Here is a 21,736-nt window from a genome sequence, read left to right as displayed (position 1 = left end):
TCGGCCTGTGCTCCACTCAGCATCCTTCCCATGGAGCATCCTTCCCACCCAGCGTCCCTCCCACTGCCTGGGGGTGCTCCTGCTTCCCCTGGCGTTCCCAGACGCCTGGCTCCCTCCTGGTGTTGTGTGGCACGAGGAGAGGGCGAGGGGACGGAGGTGGAGTGCAGAGTGAGGAGCTGCTGGCACACTGTGGGAGCTGGCTGGTGTGCCCACAGGACAGGAGCTGGCTGGCACACTCAGAGGAGTGGCCTTGCACACTTGGAAGGTGAGGAGACACCCTGCACACTTGGGGGAGCCAAGGGCCCTCTCCGTGCCCTGCTCACTGCCCTGGAGCATCGCTGTCACCTCATCCTGCTGTGCCCACAGACCGCTCCTCACTCTCCAACAGCTGATCCCTGCTGGCGTGCTGGAACCTCCCTCTGACGCAGACTCTGGGGTGGAGAAGCAGAGTTTGGGGGGCTTGCAGCCCCCCAGGCTGCCCAGCTGGGTTTGGGGAATGGGAAGTGTCCTGTGGAGCAGACACCCAGCTCCGTGTGCCCCGGTTAATGTGGAATTTGTATTTCTCTGCTTTTCCTGTTCTCCATTTTCGCTCCATTTTTATTTTTCCTTGGGAAATATGGCCAGCATCCCTGGGGTGGGGATAAGCTAAAGTACAGATGTATTATGCAAGCGCAACCAAAGCCTTGCCCAAGGGTTTCAGGGAGTCACTCCTTCATCCCAGTGTCTCCAGAGGCCCTGGCTTTTCCCTGACAACTTCTGTAGCTGGATTAAGGAGTCTCTGGGTTTTCCTTGGGAAGATGTGGCCGTCTGGGGCTGGAATCACATCGGTGTCACTTGTGCCAAGGGGCTTTGTGACACTGGGGGTTTGGCAGTCCCTGTTCAATGGGAGCAAGAGGCTGCCCCATCCCACCGTGTTGGGTGAAAGCCTTTGGCACCACTGGGAACCTCCCTTCTGGGATGGGAGGGTGAGGGTCCAGCTTGGGGGTCTGGCAGGATGCTGACCACCCTGAATGCATCCCAGCGCCCCACCCCTGCTCCCTGCAGCGGGGCATCCTGTCGGGAATGGCTCCCACTCCTCCAGGGGCTGATTTCATCCCGTTAATGCTGTGTTCTCCTAACTTACTTCAGTTTTTGATTTAATTCCAGGGTCCTCACTGAGCAGCGAGTCGTCCCCGGTGTCCTCGCCGGCCACCAACCACAGCTCCCCTGCCAGCACGCCCAAGCGTGGCCCCATGGGCCCCATCATCGTGCCCCCGGGGGGGCACAGCGTGCCCAGCACGCCGCCCGTCGTCACCATCGCCCCCACCAAGACGGTCAACGGGGTCTGGAGGAGCGAGGGCAGACAGGTATGGCTGTGTTTGGGGGGAAGGATGGAGGGTATGGGGTGCTGTGCATGGCTCCCAAGGGATCACTGGGCTGCCCACATTTGGTCCCTTCCCCAAACTGGTGTGTCCCCGAGCTGCCGTTGTCACCGGGTCTACCATCATCCCTGGGCTGCCATCGTCCCCCCACTGCCACCATCCCTGGGCTGCCATCCGGAGGGGAGCTCGAGGAAGGAGGAGGAGTGGGGGGGGGGGGGGCGGGTGGAGAGCAGCTAATTAAGAAGCATCGTTAGTGGTTCTCCTCTCCTCCGCATGCTACAAGCAGATTCCCGGGGGGATTATGCCACTTGGAAAGACTAATTAAACCACAAAGCGGAGAGCCGAGGGTAGGGGATGAGAAACGCCGGGGGCGGAACGGGGGAAAATAAATGGAGCCGCGATCCCCGGGAGCTCGGAGGGGTGCGTGGGATGTCCGGGTGCTCCCCAGCGCGGTGTCACCCCCATGTCACCCCCGTGTCCCCCCTGGTGTGGGGGTTAACCGAGTGTGGTGATTGTCTGGCAGAGCCGCGCTCGCAGCGTGGTGCCCGGGACGGGAGGTGATTAGAGCAGAGCCGGGCACGCACAGCGAGCTCAGGGGGGACACCGCACCCTTCGTGGTGACCTTGGGGCTGCCCCTGCCCTGGCCCTGCCCTGGATGGGCTGGGATGGGGTGGGGAGGGATGCCCACACGGCGTGGGGGATGCTGTGGGTGCCGCCATCCTCATCCTCCTGAGCTGCTAAACGGAGAAGGCGCAATGAAAAATGATAATATTTAAACCAAAACGAGCCTTGCTGGGGGTCACCCCACTAATTGTCAGATCCTGTGGGGTCTCCTATCGCCCCTAGCGGTTCCCCCTTGCCAGGGAGTGACCTTCATCCTGACACCAGGGCTGGAAGCTGATGGAAAGCGGCTGAGGCCCTGAGGGCGGGTGCTGATGCTGGGGGGTGCTGGGGGGGTTGCGGGCTGACCGCTGGGTTATGGCCCTTATCAAAGGCCAGCTGGATTTCCCCCAGCCGTGTCATTCCTGCCCAGATGATTAATAGCTCTGGAGAACAAAGCGGCCATAAATCTCCGGGCAGGTAATGGGTGTCTTGCCCTCAGCTCTGCCCCGGCTCCAGCACCTCCTTTCCCACTGGGGCCCCACTGGTGTAGCCTCCCAGACCCTCCCACCTCTCCAGCTGCCCTTCCAAAGCCTGGATGCAGGAGATGCTCTGCTGGAGGCATCCTCTCCTGGGTACTGGTGCCAGGCAGGGTAGGCTGGGGACCTACCGAGCGTCTCGGGGTGAGAACACAGCAGGGATTCCCCATCTCCTGCCATCCCCTAATGCCCATCTTGGCGTTCCTGCCCCTTTGCCTCCCAGCAGGAAGCAGGGTCGCGAGGCAGCAGCAGCAGCAGCGCCGGCCGCGAGCGCCTCATCTCGGAGCCCCCCCTGACGCAGGAGAAAGCGGGGGGTCCCACTGTGCCCTCCCACCTCCTGGGGACACCCTACTCCTTCGGGCTGCCCCCCAGCTCCGTGGTCCAGGACTCCCGCTTCCCGCCTCTCAAGTGAGTCTGCTTGGAATGGACGGGGCGGGGGTTGCAGGATGTGGGTGTGCCCTTTGAGCTCTGGTCCCACCTGGGGGAGGTGACATCTCCCCACGGGGACAGTGAGGGATGGTGACCATCTCCTTGCCCCCCAGCCTGCAGCGGCCCGTGCACCACGTGGTGCCTCCCAGCGCGGTGACCGAGGATTACCTGCGGAGCTTCCGTCCCTACCACACGGCCGAGGATCTCCGCATGTCCTCCCTGCCGCCCCTCGGCCTCGACCCGGCCACCGCCGCCGCCTACTACCACCCCAGCTACCTGACACATCACCCCTTCCCTCATCCTGCCTTCAGGTGGGCACCTCTGAGCCTTGGGATCCCTGGGAGTTGCTGCTGGATGAGCTTTGGGGTCTGGGGAGGTGGGAGTATGATCCACTGAGGGCGTTTTGGAGCTCTCCATCCCTTTCTCCCAGTGGAAGGCAGTCCCCATCCGGCTCCTGGGAGGGGAACTAGGGGCTTCTTTGCCTGTCTGAGCATCCCTGTTTTCCCAGGATGGATGAGTCGTACTGCCTGTCGGCACTGCGGTCCCCCTTCTACCCGCTGCCAGCGCCGGGCTCGCTGCCCCCCCTGCACCCCTCGGCCATGCACCTGCACCTCTCGGGGGTCCGGTACCCCCCCGAGCTCTCCCACTCCTCCCTCTCTGCCCTGCAGTCTGAGCGCATCTCCAGCCTCGCCGCCGAGAGGTACGGAAGGGCTGATGGATGGTGGGGGGCATGGATGGGGCACTCCAGGGGATGCTGACAGAGGACCAGGGGTGGTGTTGGGGTGCTCTACGGTTGCTGGTAAGTGAGTAGGGATTTGGGAGTGCTCCAGAGGATGCTGGCAGGTGCCCAGGAATTGTTTGGGGGTGCTCTGGAGGTTCAGGGGTGTTCCAGGGGATGATGAGAGGCATGCAGGGTTGATTTCAGAGGTGCTCCAAGGGGGATGTTTGGGGTTGGTGCTTTTCTTTTTGGCTTTTCTCCGCAGGCTGCAGATGGACGAGGAGCTGCGGCAGAGGGAGCGGGAGCGGGAGAAGGAGCGGGAGCGAGAAGCCGACCGGGAGCGGGAGAAGGAGCGGGAGCGGGAGCGGGAGCGTGAGAAGGAGCTGGAGCGCGAGCGGGAGAAGGAGCGGGAACGGGAGCTGGAGAGGCAGCGGGAGCGTGCCCGGGAGAAGGAGCTGAGCATGGTGAAAGCCATGGAGGGGCCCTTCCTCCCCGTGGCGGAGCTGCACGGGCTGCGGGGGCACCCGGCCGAGGAGCGGGGCAAGCCGGTGGAGCCGCTGGCACCCGGCAGAGCAGGTAACGCCCACCTTCCACAGCTTGCCTTGGTCCCCTGTCCCCTCCAGATGGCAAAGCCGAGGGGGTCTGTGGCCCCGGGAGGTGGCTGGGGACGGGGATGGGCTGTCCTGGCTGCCAGCTCTCTTTGCCAGGAGCCCAGCTGCGGCGGCTCGGAGCGGCGGCGCGGTGCCGGTGCCATCTGACTCGGGCCGGGGTGGCACCGTGCCCGGTGCATGCCGGGCAGCCGGGCTGGCAGCGAGTGGGCAGCCCCCTGTGCTGAGCTCTGACCAGTGGCTGCCCCAGGGATGCTCACCCCAAAGCACCCTCCCTCTTCCACACCCTGACTCTCCGTCACCCCTTTCCCAATGCAGACAAACTCAAGGACTCGGTGCTGCCCACGCCGAAGCCCATCCAGCACCCTCTGCACCCGCCACCGGGCTCCCACCACCCCGTGCCCAGCCTCATCCCCAACCACAGTGTGTTCCCGCTGCCCGGGAGCAGCGCGGCCACGGCGCTGCTCATCCACCGCACCAACGAGGAGGAGAAGTGGCTGGCCCGGCAGCGCCGGCTGCGCCAGGAGAAGGAGGATCGGCAATCCCAAGTCTCGGAGTTCCGGCAGCAAGTGCTGGAGCAGCACCTGGACATAGGGCGTGCCCCTAGCCAAGCTGAGCCCGAGCACCGGCCTGAGCACCCCAGGTAGGGATGGTGCCAGCCCTGCTCCAGGGATGGAACTTTCCCCCAAAACTGAGCTGCATTTTCCTGTGTCGCAGCTGTCCTTGCTGGAATATCTGTAGCTGAAGCTGGAGAGGGACTTTGGACAAGGGAAAGGAGTGATAGGACAGGGGAAATGTCTTTAAATGGAAAGAGGGCAGGGTTAGATGGGATATTGGGAAGGAATTGTTCCCTGGGAGGGTGGGGAGGCCCTGCACAGGGTGCCCAGAGAAGCTGTGCCTGCCTCATCCCTGGGAGTGGTCAAAGCCAGATTGGACAGGGCTTGGATCAACCTGGTCTAGTGGAAGATGTCCCTGCCCGTGGCAGGGGGTGGAATGGGGTGACCTCTGAGGTCCCCTCATCCCACACCGTTCCATGATGCCATGATATGATGATCTATAGGATTTTCCCCCCAAGCTGTGTCTGTGCCCACCCCGTTACCCAGCTCTGCCCCCCATCAGGTATCCATCACCCCACGGCCGTGCCCCTCACACATCCCACGAGCCGAAGCTGCGGTGCCTGGCCAGTGCCAGTGGGTTCCTGCCACGCGGTGCCAGCCAGACCGGCTGTGCTGGCAGCGCCCGGCGTTCCCGGTGCCCGACATCTGCGTGGCGGCAGGCGCCGAGCCCAGGAGGTGGCCGGGGGCCAGCAGCGAGTGGCCAGGTGCTGCCCAGCCACCGGCACCGCTAATTGCAGCTCCCCCCTCCCGGGCAGTGGGGCCGGGCAGTGGTGGATGCCTCGTTTGGGGGGCACCTGCACAGAGCCGGGTGGTTTGGGGGGCAGCGGAGCGTGCCCACACCCCCGGATTGATTGACAGGGGCTTGCTCGCCCCTGTGGCTGAGCACTTAAGCGGTGCAGGCTCATCCAGCCAGCTCTGCCGCCTGCTCCCTTTGTTATTTTTGGGTATCCAGGGGATTAGTGCGGCTCATCGAGGATAATAAGGAGCGGATCACGGGGCGGCACAAAGGCGAGCGCCCGCCGCAGGCTCCCTTCCCCATCCGCTCCTCCCACCCCAAACCGGAGAGGAGACAGCAAGGTCACCCCGGAACACCTGCAGCCGGGGTTGTTTCATCCCCATCCTTTTCCAGCATCCAGCGGGGCGGGAGAGGGATGGATCCTGGGGGGCAGGCGGTGCTCCTTGCCGGCGGTGGCACCATGGCGGCGCCGGGCTGAGCTCGCTGCTCCGTGTGCGGAGCTCGGGGGCGCTGGAGTGGAAATGTGTTAAATGCACAGCTTGGGCACATGAAATATTTATCCTGCTAACGGGCTGGCTCCGGCTCTGGCTGGTGGAGGAGGGCTGCACCGGGGCACTGCCCTCGCCACGGGGCTGTGCCAGGGCTGGTGGCTCTCTTGTCCCCACACAGGGGTCAAGGCTGGGGTCTCCAGCCCCGGTGCTCCTGGGGTGCAGCCACATCTCTGCCCAACCCACACATGCACAGCCTTAACTATGCCCCCATGCTCAGGCTGGTGGCAGGGAGGGGACAAGCACGGCAGTGCCACGTGCACAAACCCCTCTGGGTGTTCCTGACAGGCGCATTTCTCCCCAAAATCCCCCGGTGCTGGAGCGCTGCCAGCTCTCTGCTGGCAGTGCCAGCTGCTCACCTCTCCGGTGCTCTCCTCTCCCTGCAGGTTGGGATCGAGCCGCCACGAGCCGAGCAGCCGGGAGCCAGGGCAGCACTTTGGTGGGCCCCCACCCCTCATCTCCCCCAAGCCCCAGCACCACCCTGTCACCACGTCCCTCTGGAACCCCGTCTCGCTGATGGAGAGCCCCCCCGACCCTCCCCGGCGCCTCCCTGAGCCCCACGCCCTCCACAGCCACCCGGCACCCTTCGAGCCCAGCCGCCAGGGCATCCCGCTGGTGAAGGTGGAGAGGGTCTTCTGCCCGGAGAAGCTGGAGGAGGGGCCGAGGAAGAGGGATGCTCTGGAGAAATACCCCCCGGGACGGGAGCCCGGTGCCCCGGAGCATGGGGCCTTCACCCACACCCCCTTCCTAGCTGAGCTGGAAAAGTCCACTCAGAGCATCCTGAGCCAGCAGAGAGCCCCGGCCACCCCGTTCCCCGAGGCCACCAAGCCCAGCTCGCCCTACCGGGCCCCCCAGCCCCGCGCCCAGGACCCCATGTACATCTACGACGAGTTCGTGCAGCAGCACCGCAGGCTGGTCAGCAAACTGGACCTGGAGGAGCGCCGGCGGCGGGAGGCCCGCGAGAAAGGTGAGGGAGCAGGGATTTCCCCCCAGCACTGGGACCTGGCCGGGGGTCTCCCGGGAATGCCGACATTCCCGCATCCGAGCGGTTCGGTAAACCCTGTGCTCCAGACATGCCCCATTAATAAATGATGAACTGGAGCTAATAAGAGGGTTTTAAATATTGATGGGGTTGCTGGAGTGAGGATGAGAACAGCAGTGAGGAGGAGATGGAGAGCTTGGAGGGGGCTGGAATTGCTGTCCCCACTCCTTTGGGGTGGGGACTCATCCACAGCCTCCCCAGGCTGTGCCCCATTGACCCCCCGCCACCCATGCCACTGCCATGCCAAGAGGATACACAGGGGTGGGTGATGCCCTCCGAGGTCCCACAGGTGCTGGAGAAGGGACAGGGCTCTGTTGGGTTGCACCCCGCACCCTGCTGGGCCCCCCATTGGATCCCCATCTCTCCTCTCTGACATCCCACCCTGAGGCACCCCCATCCCCAGTGGGGTTCTCCTGTGTCCCAGAAGATTCCCGGGGGTCCCAGCAGGTTCCCAAGGTGTCCCCAGCCTCACGCCAGCCTCTCCCCATTCCCAGGGTACTACTATGACCTGGATGACTCCTGTGATGACAGCGACGAGGAGGAGGTGCGGGCCCATCTCCGCTGCGTGGCTGAGCAGCCCCCGCTGAAGCTGGACACGTCCTCTGAGGTACTGATGGCACTCCCTGTCCCCTCCCTGTCCCCTGCTGTCCCCTGGGGGAGCAGCCCCTCCTTTACACCAGTTCCCAGTGCCCAGAGCAGCCACCATCCCCAGACATCTGCAGAGGCACTGGGGAATGAGGGATGGGGATGGCGAGGATGGGGATGGATATGGGTAATGGAGGTGGGGATGGAAATAGGGATTGGGGTAAGGATGGGGATTGGAATGGGAATGGGGGTGGGATGAGGATGGGGATGGAGATGGGAACAGGAATGAAGATGGGGATGAGAGGAATGGAGATGAGAATGGGGCTGGGAATGGGAATGGAGATGGGGACTGCAACAGGGATGAGGACGGGAACAGGAATGAAGATGAGGATGGGAATGGGGATGAGAATGGGGATGGGGGATGACCCTGCTCTGCTCTCCCATGGTCGCCCCAGAAGCTGGAGTTCCTGCAGCTCTTCGGCCTCACCACGCAGCAGCAGAAGGAGGAACTGCTGAGCCAGAAGCGGCGCAAGCGGCGGCGGATGCTGCGGGAGCGGAGCCCCTCTCCGCCCACGGTGCAGAACAAGCGCCGCACGCCCTCCCCGCGCCTCCCGCTCTCCACCCGCTACAGCCCCGACGAGATGAACAACAGCCCCAACTTCGAGGAGAAGAAGCGCTTCCTCACCATCTTCAACCTCACGCACATCAGCGCCGAGAAGAGGAAAGGTAACAGCCATGGCCCGCGCACGCTCGGCTTTGGGGGTGCCCTGGGGGGGTCCTGCCTGGGGCCCTGAGCTTGCTCTGCTGAGCAGAGGCTACACTAAACCTCAGCTTCCCATGCCGCAGACAAGGAGAAGCTGGTGGAGATGCTCCAGGCCATGAAGCAGAAGACCACGCCGGCCGCCGTGGTGGTGAAGAGCTCCCCACGGGACAGCCCCGGTGCCCCCAGCACCGGTAAGCGCCCCGGGTCCTTCCCTGGGTCTCGGGATGGGGGGCACGGCTTTGCCTTGAGGGACACACAGAGTCCTGGCTGTGTCCAACTGCTGCTTCTCTTCCCAAAGAGCCGCCGGTGCCGCCGCTCCTGCTGGACCTGGATAAACCCGTGGGCATCGCCGTGTCCGTGCCAGAGGTGCCGAAGGCGGCGGAAGCGTCCAGGTTAGAGCAGCTGAGAGCCCAGGAGCCACCGAGGCCCAAGGAGTCAGGCACGGCACCGGAGAAGCCCCGGCTGAGTGATGGGCACCCCGGGAAGAAGGCTCTGAGCATCCTCAGCTACGTCAGGGGTCCCCTCCCCAAGGACATCCCGGTGCCGCTGTCCCACAGCATGAACGGCAAGAGCAAGCCCTGGGAACCCTTCATTGCCGAGGAGTTTGCCCACCAGTTCCACGAGTCGGTGCTGCAGTCCACGCAGAAGGCGCTGCAGAAGCACAAAGGTAATGGGGATTTGTTGGGAATTCGTGTTTTAAAGTCGCTTTAAGAATCACCAGTAAAAGTATCAGCAAAACCAGGCTTAGAGTAAAACCAGCATCACAGCAAAGCTCGTCAGCAAGGTTCGCTCCCCTGTTTATTAAGTGGTTAAAGCACTCCGAAAAAAGCAAACAGAAATCCAGCGTCAATAAATAAACCCCAAATAATCCATGTGGGGGCTGGAGGAGGGGGAAACAAAAGGATAGGAAAGGGGGAGGACAAAAAGCAGTATGGAAGATCCTCGTGTTGAGTCACAAGTTCAGAACAGACCCCTGCGCTAAACTGAGCCTGGGCTTGAGCAACGGGCTATGTTTAAAGGGCCAACAGCACTTAACTTAGACTTAACAGCACTTAACAGCATTTAAACTTAACTTAAACTTGATTGACAAGTTAAACAATTTAGCAGAGGAGTCATACAGAATTCACACACAACAGTAACCTTCCTCCCAGGCCTAATTTAGCAATCTGAGGTACTTTAGAATCCAGGAGAGTAAGATTCCCAGGATATTTGCTATGGCGTGTTCACCCTCACACATGGACAGAAGGAGTCTGTACAAGGTACCTGTGAAAATTCCCCTGGAATTCAGTGAAATGCTTACTTTGGATGCCTTTGCATCTGCTCAGTGAGTGAAGTGTTGAGCTTTGAGGAGTCGGGGATCAGCTCAGGATCTGCTGTGGTTCAGGGATCCTCCAAGTGCAGGAAATGTGAGAATTCCCAGGCTCTGAGAGGGAATTTGCTGGTCCCAGCCCAGTGTGGTCCAGGAGAGCTCCTGGAGTCTCACTCAGGGACTTTTTAGGGCTTTAGTCACAGGAATTTTCCACCCTGGCCCCAGTTCAGGTCAGTGACTCTCTGTGGAGGTTTGATAACAAAATGATGATCCCACTTGGGTTGTTCAGGCCAGGAAGAGAAGTTTCGAAGGCTGTTCATTACACAGGAGCTCGTTAGGCAGCAGCAGTGCCTGGGGTAAGCAGACAGGGTTTGTGATAAGCTCCAGAGGAGCTGAGTCCAGGTGCTGCTCATCAAGGCCAAGGCCTAACGAGCGTTTCCCAGCTCATGCTGTGAGGGGGGACACAGCGCCACAAATCCCAGAATCCCAGAATCACTGGGGTTGGGAAAGACTTCCAAGGTCGAGTCCAACCTGTGGCCAATCCCCACCTTGTCACCCAGACCAGAGCCACATCCAGCCATTCCTGAACTGGTGGGGACTCCACTGCCTCTCTGGGCAGCCCATTCCAGTGGGCATTGCAGTCAAGAAATTCTCCCTGATGTCCAGGAAAATAAGCAGGGATGCAGGAAGCTGGCTGGATACTGGGATATCACCCCCTTGTCCTCCCACTGGGGTTTGGCACTGGCAACCTCATCGCTGGAGCATCCCATGAGCTCATTGCTGAAGCTAAAAATTAGGGATAACACAGCTCCAAAGCCTCCAAACCCATTCAGTTTGTGAGTGATTGAGATAGCTAAAACAACTCCAGCGCACAGGGAGTGACAAAAACCCCCAGAAGATGCTGTAACCCCCCAAAACATCCATGAAGGGTAGAATTAATGCCTTGAAGGGGCCGTGGGGAGCAGGCAGGGGCTGACTGTGGCTGCCCACAGGGGGGACGGTGGCGCTGACGGCGGAGCAGAACCACAAACTGGACGCCTCCATCCACTACAACATCCCCGAGCTGCAGGCGTCCACCCGCCTGGCCGGGCCCCCGCACAACGGCACGGCCGAGGGGCCGCTCCGGCCACTGCCCGCCCTGCCCCGGGACTCCGCCTCTGAGGAGGAGGAAGAGGAGGAGGAGGAGGAGGAGGAAGAGGAGGAAGATTACCCCAGGCCCAAGTGGCAAGGGATCGAGGCAATTTTTGCAGCTTACCAGGAGCATATAGAAGGTAGGGGGTGCGGGGGGGTTGGGCAGGGAGGGTAAAATGCCACTTGGTGCTTTATTTTCCCTTGGGAGGGTGTCACTGGTTCCTGCTGGGATGGGCTGGGGAGGCACTGGGGGGTTCTCCAGCACTGCAGGAGCAGCATGAAAGCATTGCAGGCACTGTTGTTTTTGCAAAAACGGATGCATGCATGAGAAATTGGTGTGCTCAGAGCTGCCCAGCATCCTCCCAGTGGCACTTGGAGGTTCCTCACAGGCAGTGCCAGCGTTGGGAATGCTCTGGGATGCTGGGGGCAATCACTGCTGGCTGGGCAGAGCCTCGAGCAGGGCTGGCACCCTCTGTGGGTGGCGCAGGGAGCCGGAGGAGCCGGTGCTCAGCCCCTGTCCTTTGGATGTTGCAGAACAAAACCTGGAGCGCCAGGTGCTGCAGACACAGTGCCGGCGGCTGGAGGCCCAGCACTACACCCTGAGCCTGACGGCCGAGCAGCTGTCACACAGCATGGCGGTGAGTGGGGACAGGCACCCATCCCCTGAGCACCCATCCCCTGGGCACCCACCTCCTGGGCACCCATCCCCTGGGCACCCATCCCCTGGGCACCCCATCCCCTGGGCACCCCATCTCCTGGGCACCCATCCCCTGGGCACCCATCCCCTGGACACCCCATCCCCTGGGCACCCATCCCCTGGACACCCATCCCCTGGGCACCCATCCCCTGGGCACCCCATCCCCTGGGCACCCATCCCCTGGGCACCCATCCCCTGGGCACCCATCCCCTGGGCACCCCATCCCCTGGGCACCCATCCCCTGGGCACCCATCCCCTGGACACCCATCCCCTGGGCACCCATCCCCTGGGCACCCATCCCCTGGACACCCCATCCCCTGGACACCCATCCCCTGGACACCCCATCCCCTGGACACCCCATCCCCTGGGCACCCAGCCTGCCTGGGATCTGACCTCAAGGCACCCAACTTCCCCAGAGCACACCCATGTGCCTCCATTGCACCCATCCTGTGCAGTGCCCATCCCTGCAGTGCCCATCCCTGTAGTTCCCCATTCCCTGCTGTATCCCAAATGCTGCAGTGCCCATTCCTTGCCTCCCATCCTATTTCCCCACTATTTCCCAGGCACCCAAATCCCCTATGAGAGCATCCAGGCGAGCTCAGCATCCCACAAGGGATCCCATTCCTGCAGTGCCCATCCCCTTCACTGCCTGTCCCTTCACTGCCCATCCCCTCACTGCCCATCCCCGCACTGCCCATTCCCCTTCACTGCCCATCCCCGCACTGCCCATCCCCTCACTGCCCATCCCTCTCACTGCCCATCCCCTCACTGCCCATCCCTGCAGCACGCCCACCCTATTCCCCCACTATTGCCCCACTCCACGAGCTGTCTGGTGCCCTCTGACCGTTCCCGTTCCCTGGCTGCCCGCAGGAGCTGAGGACCCAGAAGCAGAAGATGGTGTCGGAGCGGGAGCGCCTGCAAGCCGAGCTGGATCACCTGCGGAAGTGCCTTGCCTTGCCTGCAATGCAGTGGTCTAGGGGTTATTTCAAGGGGTATCCCAGGTGACGCTCCTTGGGCCAGGCCGAACATATAGTCTAGAAATAATAATCTATTTTATTACCTTGAATATTTAATATTTTTCACTGGGAGGTTTGAAGCTAAAAAAATAAAATTAAAAAAAAAAAAAAACCCAAACAAAAACAAACAAAACACCACGACAACAACAATGACAAACCATTAATAATGAAAGGAGGAAAACAAACAAACGAACAGACAAAAAAAAGAGAAATAAATAAATGGAGAATGTGCCATGCATGAAGCAAACAGGAGCCGGGAGGAGCCGGGAGCCCATCCCATGGCCAGCAGCCCCCGGCATGTCCCCTCCTGTCCCCTCCTCCGGGGGCCACGGCGCTGAAGCCCCACCCCCCCTCCACCCACCCACACTTTATAACTCTCATTTTTGTTGGTTCTTTGATTTTTTTTCTAAAAAAAAAAAAAAAAAAAAGAAAAAAGACAATGAAAGACTCCACCGACAACACTAAACCCAGGCGGGGCCCCAGGGGCCGGGTGCTGCCAGATCCCGCTCCCGGCACGGCACCCCCCAGCCCAGGGTTTCCCCTGGAAATGCACTTGGCTATCAAAAAATAAAGTCAATAAACTGGTTGAAGGTCCCTTTTTGTTCCTGGTCGGCGGGGAAGGGGCAGGGACACGCGTGGGGTCACTTTGTCACCCCGGCTTTGGGACTGAGCAGGCGGGGAAGGAAAAAAAAAAAAGAAAAAAGGTGCTTCAGCCTTGTACTGTGTATATATATTAAAAAACAACAAAGTTTTGTATGTTTTTATTGCTTTAATTATTGTTATAAAAAGCTTGCCTTTTTTTTTAAGATGTTTCTGCTTTTTGTTTTTTCCTTTTCCACCCCCCCTGCCCCTCCTTTCTCCCTCCCTATTTTTATTTCCTTTCCAGTTTGGTTTTTTGGCAAAAGGATGAACTCACTTTTTGTGTTTGTACTGCTGCTGGTCGGGCCAGAAAAGATACTGAAGTGTTTTAAAAAGAATCTAAACCCAGGAAACATAAATCCCCTTTTCCACTGGGACAGGCCCTGTCCCACCATCAGTCCCTCGGGAAGCTGAACCTTTCCACCCTCCTGTGGTTTGTTTTTTTATTTTTACCCCTTTTCTTTGCTTTCTGGGGCTCTTTTCACTCCAGCTGGGTCGTCGTGGGTGTCATGGTGCTGGGTGGTGTCTGAGCCTTGCCCAGGCTCCATCTGCCAGAGGAAAAATCCCAAAAAATTGCGCTGAGAGGGTGGAGGGTTGGGGATGGGTGGCACTGGGGTGTCCTTGTCACCCCCCCCAAAAAATACCAAGACAATCAGAGCGGCTCTAAGGCAGTTTGGGCACAGGGAGAGGGGGCCCTGTGGGGCTCCTGGTGGCACCTCGGGGACAATCCAGGTGGAGCTGTGCCCGCAGGCGGGCAGGGATGTCCTGGTGCCACCAGGCTGTGGTGACAGGGTCAGGCTCGGTGCCATTTGCAGCCACTTCCTAAAAACCCCATTGCGTGCCCCGCCTCCCCCCTGGGGGAAGGGGGGAGCCTTTTTTTTTTAATTTATTGTTATTTTTGAATTATTTATTAGAAATTGTTCTTAATTCGCCACGAGACCAGCTCACATCTCCAGCAAAAGGTGACCTCTGCTTCCTGCTTTAAATTCCCTCGTTGCACAGGCAAAGAAAAGCATTAACCCCCCCCTCCCCATGCCCCCCCTTGCTCCCTGCTCTCTCATTGGCTTCACCAAATAAAAAAAAAAAAAAAAAAAAAAAAAAAGCTGGGCAAGATTAAAAAGCAAAATGCCCTTGTGACAGAAATTAGTTTAATCTGTTTTAAATCCCCAATTGCCTCGCCAGCCTCTGGCCTCACCGCTGCCAACTCCGGGCTTCGCAGGGAATTTTAACACGGCAAAATAGGCTCGTTGCTCCACTCTGTTCCCTGCCTGTGTGCCGTGGCAGAGGGAGGGGGAAGAAGCCAGGGATGGAAAATCATTGGCAATTTATCCCTCGCCGCACTGAGGAGCCCGGCTGGGGTGCAGCCTCCCTTTGTAGCAGCTCCTGTGCTGACTTTCCCTCCTCACCAGCCCGGATTCAGGGTTTTTGGACCAATTTTTGCCCCCCTCCGGGGTTGTGGCGAGAATTTGTGTCCGTGCAGAATTGCTGAAGTGGCTGTGCCAGAGCCTGGAAGGGCTGGGAGGAAAGAGAGGAAGGCAGAGCCTGCTGGGGACAGGTTGGATGCTGTGAAAGAAAACAAAACAACCCAAAAAAGGAGAAAAACCCAACCCTAAACATGTTCAAAGTGTATTTGTTGGAATTAATTGTAATGTAATATACTATTTGTTGAATGTAGTAATTAGGTATTTATGAATATATCGCTGTAATTCCTGAAAACATCCCCCCAAAAAAACCCCAAACCCAAAATAAACTCTTCCACAACGACGGCAAGGAATCCTTTCTCCACCACTGCCGCCGCCGGCGTTGGGAACACAGAGCTGCTCCGAGCATCCCCAGCCCTGCTCCGAGCATTGCCGGCAGCTCCTTGCCTCATTCCTGCCATCATTCCCGCTGTGCCAGCCCTTCGGGGCGCAGCCCAGGCAGGCAGGCCACAGATGGCAGCGGGAGCCTGGCCCAGATGCTCGGGGAAGGGCAGCGCTGGCAGCCTGGCACCCTCGGGCGCCAGGAATAATTACAGCTGCCATCAGCAGAGCCCGGCTCCGGCCAGAGCCCGCCTGGATCCTGCCCTGGATGCCGCCTGGATCCTGCCCTTGCCTGTCGCTCTGCCGCAGGGAAACGGGGCTGGAGCCAAAGGAGAGCTGCAGCATTTTCCAAGCATTGTTTAACCCGTGCCGGTGGCACAGCCCAGCATTAATTCGATGCCGTTCTTCAGCTGCAGTTATTTTTTATTATCGTTATGGATTTTTTTGTTACCGTTTCAGATTGAAACCCCAACTATTACAAAAATAAAGATGGATGATAGGATGGTATTTCCCCACAGCCTGGGATCTGAGGGGGAAAACCATTTTCTTTTGTCCTTCTCCAAAGAGCAGATGGATCTGCCTCCCAGCTGATCTCCCCAGCAGACACCTCATTGCCGGCACATCTTCCCTTTTTTTTTTTTTTCTCCTTTTTTCCCAAGGCTCTGAGAAAATCCATGGAAGCACCGCCTCGAAATTTATGCCTTTCAAGGCAGCGTGTGGCCTGTGCTGCCCTCAGAAGTTCCCTCGTTGAAGTACAACCCGAGAGATCCGCCCAGCGAGTCACCGCCTGCACCGAGGCTCTGGGGATGCTCGGGAGCAATTCCCACCCGGCCCCGAGGGAATACTGAGGGCTGGGCTGGCCGGGTGAAGCAGCTCCTTCCCAGCTCCCTCTCAGAAATCCTGGGAGTGGGAGCTCTCGCCAGGCTGGAGGTTAGTCCGGAGCTTGTACATGTGATCCAAGGCTTGGGTAAGGAAAGTCCCGGTGGTGTTGATCTCCATCAGGGTTAAGTTATCCAGCTAAAAGGGGGAATAACAGGATCTGGGAAGACAAGGCACTCAGGAAGCAGCTCACAGCCCACAGTTCCCTTTAGTGACATCCCAAAGGACTGATGCAGCTGCCACCCCTGTCAAGAGAAGCACCCAAGCACCATTTCAAGCACCATTCCTCAACCCTGGAAGTGTTCAAGGACAAGCTGGATGGGCTTTGGAGCTGCCTGTTCTAGTGGAAGGTATGGAACAGGGGTGGAGTGAGACCTTTAAGACCCAACCCAAACCATTCCATGACTCCCTGCTTCCCACAAAGCACAGGGAGCTGCCCCCCGCCCTCAAGGCGCGGGTCCAACCCACGGCTCCAGCACCCCGGTGACGCACCCACTACCCAGGACAAGCATGCCCCAGAGCTAGCCTCTTCCCAGCAGCTCATTCCTCATCCCTCAGCACCCCCAGGGCAGCTGGATCCCCCCGAGATGAGGTCCTGGCACACCTTGGCGTGAGCCTCCTGCTGCCGCACGAAGCTGTCCGCGGACAGCCGCAGCTTGGCCATGCGCGTGTCCCACGTGTCCTTCACCAGCGTCCGGATCTCGTCCGCCCTGGGGATGTTGTCAGAGGCACTGGGACAGGGAAAGGCAAGGCAGGATCAGAGCAGGCTGTGAGGGATGTGTGGTTATGCCACTGAGTGGTGGTGTCACCGTCTCACCCCCCACCCCGAGGCGCTTGCAGGACGGTTTGCTAAAAACCTGCGACTCCACATTAAAATCCTCTCTGCTCCTCATGCTGCTAGGATTTCTGGGATGGCTCTTTTCCCCAGGAATGCTCAGCTCCAACGCAGCAGCTGGTTGTCGCTAGAATCCTTCTGCTCTTTAATTGCCCAGCTGGTACGAGGCACACAGAGGGCCCCTAACCCGGCCAAAGTCACGGCCAGCCGGGAATCCAAGAGCTCAGGCATGCTGAAATCCCCGGCTCGGGGCTCCCAGGGCTCCATCAGGGAGAATTAAGCTGGAAGGGCTGTGCCACATCGCCCCATTAAGGCCATTCAGTGCTGCCATAAGGACCCTGGGATGTGATCGATGCGCGCGGACAGAGCTGTCAGGGTTGCTGGAGCGTGCTGGGAAGGAGCAGCACGCCAGGAGCCTGCTCTCCAGAGTAAAAGCCAGAGCTGGAATGCCCACCCTGCTTAATCGAGGGCTTAAAGTCAGCAGAGCCCTCGCCGAGACAAATACCAGCCAGCACATTTTACAAGTGAAATGCCTCAGCAGGCAGGAGCTCAGGCTCGGAATATCCCCGGCCTCCTGCTTCCCAGGCTGAGGGAAGAGGAGCTTTCCTCCTGAAGGGGAGCCAAGCAAGAAGCCTGCAGGCTTTAGGCTGCTGAACAGATTGCAGCGTGGAACGTGCTGCGGATCCTCCGGGCCTCCACGCCGAGCTGCTGCTCAATAAAGCGGCACAGCCCCAATTACGAGGCCACGCAACAAGCAACCCCCCCAAGTTCCTGAAAGGCACAGTTACCACGAGGGAAGTGCTGCTGTGAAATCTTGGCAGGCTGAGGGATAAACCTCCCTTCACTCTCCCTGTCCCCACTGCCCTGCGGGGCTGCTGCCAAGCAAAGCCTGAAAAATCGTCCGTGCTCACGAGTAGTGGGGTGGAAAACGGGCCAGCTCAGCTCCTACTCACTAGTTCAGCAGCAGCTTGGTGAGTTCCATGTAGTAGGGGCTGGGCATCGGAGTGAAGGTGTCCTTTTTGCGCTCCTGATCCCGGATTTCCTCCAGTTTCCCTAAAATAAAACAGGGGATGCTCAGGTGTTGCCAGGCTTTCAGTGCTCTGGGTGTGTTTTTGGCCCTGCCTGGGAAAACCCACATTGTTTCTGTAGGATCAGCTCAGTGCCCAAGCCTCAAATGTTATGAGGGCAGAGAAAGGCTCCTGTGAGGAGGCACACAAGGGACAGGGATGCCTCCAAGGTCTCCCTCCTCACAGAGCGTCATCCAGAGGTTTTCTCAGGGAATTAGTGACTGCGTGAGAGGAATGGCCTCAATTTTTGCCAGGGGAGGCTCAAGTTGGACATTAGGGAGAATTTCTCGACTGAAAGGGTAATTAAACATTGGAAGGGGCTGCCCACAGAAGTTTGGAGTGCCCATCCCAGAAGGTGTCCAAGGAATAAATGGATGTGGCTCTCAGTGCTCTGGGCTGGGGACAAGGTGGGGATCGGTCACAGGTTGGACTTGATGATCTTGGAGGGCTTTTCCAACCTAAAAAATTCTGGGATTGTGTGAGCCAAGGTCCCCAAAGCTCCCACTGAACAAGTAAATAAAGCATTCCAGTGGTGGAACGTGAGACCCTTCTCTCGCCCTTGCTTTGTGTTTTTGAGTTAAGCTCCCCACTAATGGTGAAAAACAGATTATTTTCAATTTCATGTTTCCACTGCACCCACTGAAGGCCAGAGCTGAAGCCAGAGCCTCCATCCTCACCAACATCCATCCATTCTGGGGGAATGAGCCGGCACTTCTGCCTCTGCTTCAGATTAATGGCCAACCACACAGGCACTTCCACCGGCAAACCAGGATTGAAGGGACCCAGATCTCCCTGGAAAACAAATCAAGGATGAGAGGAGGGCAGCAGCCAGAGCTCGGACTGCACAGAACTTGTCTGCTAATGTGGTGTGAGTTTCCAGAGGATTTGGAAAAGCCTGAGTCAAAAAGATCCTGCATTTCCTCCTCTCACTTCCCAGAATTCTTGCTCTCAGACTTCTCCGCATCTCCCTTGAGAAGCAATAACCAACGTTTCCAGTGCATTTTCTATTTCGAGGTGTTTCACAGGAGTCACAGCCACAAATTCCATCTCCCTGGACGTGCAGTCTCTGGACCCACGCCAAGGGCTCCCAGAGGCTCCCCAGGTTCTGGTCAGCACCCAGGACAGCCGGACACTCCCGGCCGGAGTTCAGGGGCTGCACAAATCCCCAAAAATGTGGGGACAGCCCAGCCCCCTCCCAAACCTCCCGGGGGCTGCAGCGCCTCTTCTCCCAAACCAGTCCCCCCTCTGCTTGTCATCCCCCAATCCCTTAATCCCTCCAACGCCCCCATCCCCAAATCCAGCCCGATCCTCCCCCATGATCCCCATCTCCTCCCCGTGTTCCCGAACACCCCAGACCCATCCGAATCCCACCAGCTCCCGCACCTCAGTCCCAATCCCTTTAACCCAATTCTCCACGCCGAATCCCCCGTCCCGGCCTCAAGACCCACCCAGACCCTGCCCTGCCCCATAATCCCCCCAAACTTGTCCTGGGTCACCCCAAGCTGTGTCCCCAAGCCCCCAGGCCACCCCCAGCCCCTGTCCCTGCCCAGCCTTTCCCGGAGCCCCCTCAGCCCAGCCCAGGCCCGGCCCCCGGCCCCGCCAACCCCGATGAGGTGAATCCGGTCGAGGCTGAAGTTGGGCACGATCGTCACCAGCTCCTTCTCGGCCAGGAACTCCACCTCGGCCGGCTCCATGGACGCAGAGGGGACCGAACCGGGATCAGACCGGGATCAGACCGGGATCGAACCGGGATCAGACCGGGATCAGACCGGGGTGGGACAGGGCCGGAACTGGGGCGGGGCCAGGGCCGAGTCGGCCGCGCGCCCTCACTCCCTATTGGCTGGGCAGCCCCCAGGCCCCGCCCACCGCGCCCCGCTCCCACTGCCCCGCGCGTTTTCGCGGTCCTCGCGAGGAGGCGGGGCCCGGCCCGGAGCCGCGCGCTCTGATTGGCTGTCCCCTGCTGTTGCTGCGGCGCACGTCTCTCTGATTGGCTGTCCTTTCGCGCGGCGCGCTCCGGCCGCGGCCCCACGGGGGGAGGTCCGGGTCGGGGCACGGGGACCAATCGCGGCGCTCCCCGCGGGCTCTCGGCCAATCAGCGCTCGGCACTTGTTGCCGGGGCCCCGCGGGAGTGGCGGCGGCCGTCGCTGCTGCCCCCTGGCGGGGACGCGCGCGGGTGGCCGCGGCCGTGCTGGGTGACGCGGGCTGAGGGCGAGTGACCCCGGCCGTGCGTGGCTGTCCCTGGGCCGTACCCACACCCCGGCAGCTGCCCTCCCCTGCATGCACCAGCAGCAGCGTCCGTCTGTCTGTTCAGTGGCCCCTGTGCAGACACCCACGCTCAGGCACCTGCCGTCACCCACCTGTCCCTTTCCTCTGTTCCCTATCCATCCATCCATCCATCCCCATCCATCCTTCAATCTACACATCCACCCACTCAGCTATTCACCCACCCATCCATCTGTCTAACCACCTATCCACTCCTCCATCACTCATCCATGCTTCCATCTAACCAACCACCCATCCATCCATCCATCCATCCATCCATCCATCCATCCATCCATCCATCCGTCCATCCATCCATCCACCCAGACAGTCATCCTTTCACCCATCCATGCCTGCATCCACATTTCCACCCCTCCATCCATCCATGCCTCCATCCGTCCTGCCACACCTCCTTCCCTCATCCACTCCATCCATCCATCCATCCATCCATCCATCCATCCATCCAATCATCCATCCAATCATCCATCCCTCCATCCATCCATCCATCCAATCATCCATCCCTCCATCCATCCATCCATCCATCCATCCATCCCTCCATCCCTCCATCCATCCATCCAATCATCCATCCAATCATCCATCCCTCCATCCATCCATCCATCCATCCATCCATCCATCCATCCATCCATCCATCCATCCATCCATCCATCCCTCCATCCATCCATCCCTCCATCCAATCATCCAATCATCCATCCATCCATCCATCCATCCATCCAATCATCCATCCAATCATCCATCCAATCATCCATCCATCCATCCATCCATCCATCCATCCATCCATCCATCCATCCATCCATCCCTCCCTCCCTCCATCCATCCATCCCTCCCTCCCTCCATCCATCCATCCATCCATCCATCCATCCATCCATCCATCCATCCATCCATCCATCCCTCCACCTGCTCACACCCAGCCCAGCCAAGTGGCTTCTGGATGATTTGGGGGGGCTGCATCCCATTTGCAAGTCCCCATGGAAACCCCCCCACCAGACAAATCCACCTCTCCCCAATCCCTCTCCCAAACCACCTCGGGCTCAGCCCTGGCACCATCCATGGAGCAACCACGACGCTTGGGATGAGCGTTACCCCCAGAATGGGTGGGAGCCAAGCCTTGGGGACCCCCAGCCCACCCTCCGCCATGGGTGGCACGAGGAGGGTCCCCGAGCCCCCGTTCCCGGAGCAGCCCCCGGTGCCACCGGCACGTGCCGGGCGCTCCAGGAACGTCTCCCCCACGCTGCGCCTCCCCTCGCGTGTCTTTTGCCATCTGCTGCTGTCATTAAAAAATTAAATTTCCATCTGCTTTCACACTCCCGCCTCTCCCGCCGGCTCCGGGTGCTGCCGCTCTCCGGGAAGCATCGCCCCCGGCTCCCTCCCGGGATATGGTCGATCCGGCGGGATGCAGGTGACGCCGAGTTCAGTTTCCCGCTGCTGTTTGCTGAGATGGCTTCTTCAATCCCGGGTGGAGAGTTGGGGGGCCCCACTTTTGGCCACCCGTGGGCACGATGGCTGCTCCATTTTGGGGGCACAACCCAACCCCCCGC

General features: G+C 59.7%; 2 protein-coding genes across 5 annotated transcripts in view; one reads left to right on the top strand and one right to left on the bottom strand.

The window, feature by feature from the left end:
• Positions 1-13,434, top strand: part of GSE1 (Gse1 coiled-coil protein) — a gene marked incomplete at its 5' end in the record, with an annotated part of 99,771 nt that extends 86,337 nt beyond the window's left edge. Inside the window, 14 exons of one of the 4 annotated variants that reach the window (XM_082290282.1) lie at positions 1,147-1,346; positions 2,724-2,908; positions 3,043-3,240; positions 3,438-3,629; positions 3,913-4,223; positions 4,574-4,898; positions 6,543-7,123; positions 7,693-7,805; positions 8,239-8,509; positions 8,615-8,737; positions 8,845-9,213; positions 10,848-11,126; positions 11,521-11,624; positions 12,554-13,434. In XM_082290282.1, coding sequence (XP_082146408.1) covers positions 1,147-1,346; positions 2,724-2,908; positions 3,043-3,240; positions 3,438-3,629; positions 3,913-4,223; positions 4,574-4,898; positions 6,543-7,123; positions 7,693-7,805; positions 8,239-8,509; positions 8,615-8,737; positions 8,845-9,213; positions 10,848-11,126; positions 11,521-11,624; positions 12,554-12,688 — 3,386 coding nt within the window. In that variant the 3' untranslated portion in view covers positions 12,689-13,434. The remainder of the gene's footprint in view (positions 1-1,146; positions 1,347-2,723; positions 2,909-3,042; positions 3,241-3,437; positions 3,630-3,912; positions 4,224-4,573; positions 4,899-6,542; positions 7,124-7,692; positions 7,806-8,238; positions 8,510-8,614; positions 8,738-8,844; positions 9,214-10,847; positions 11,127-11,520; positions 11,625-12,553) is intronic. The other 3 variants (XM_082290285.1, XM_082290283.1, XM_082290284.1) reach the window with 3 other exon arrangements.
• A 1,777-nt stretch (positions 13,435-15,211) lies between these two features.
• On the bottom strand, positions 15,212-19,693 carry GINS2 (GINS complex subunit 2). Its single transcript, XM_082289825.1, has 5 exons — positions 19,526-19,693; positions 18,599-18,713; positions 17,808-17,907; positions 16,624-16,750; positions 15,212-16,157 (listed from the first exon to the last, which is right to left on the bottom strand). Exons 1-5 carry the CDS (start codon positions 19,613-19,615, stop codon positions 16,032-16,034), a joined length of 558 nt encoding a protein of 185 aa, XP_082145951.1. The 5' UTR covers positions 19,616-19,693; the 3' UTR covers positions 15,212-16,031.
• Between the last annotated feature and the right edge of the window lie 2,043 nt (positions 19,694-21,736).

This window comes from Coloeus monedula (genome assembly GCF_965178545.1).
Source record: "Coloeus monedula genome assembly, chromosome: 13".
Taxonomy (NCBI): Eukaryota; Metazoa; Chordata; class Aves; order Passeriformes; family Corvidae; genus Coloeus; species Coloeus monedula.
This window is presented reverse-complemented; position numbering and strand designations above follow the sequence as displayed.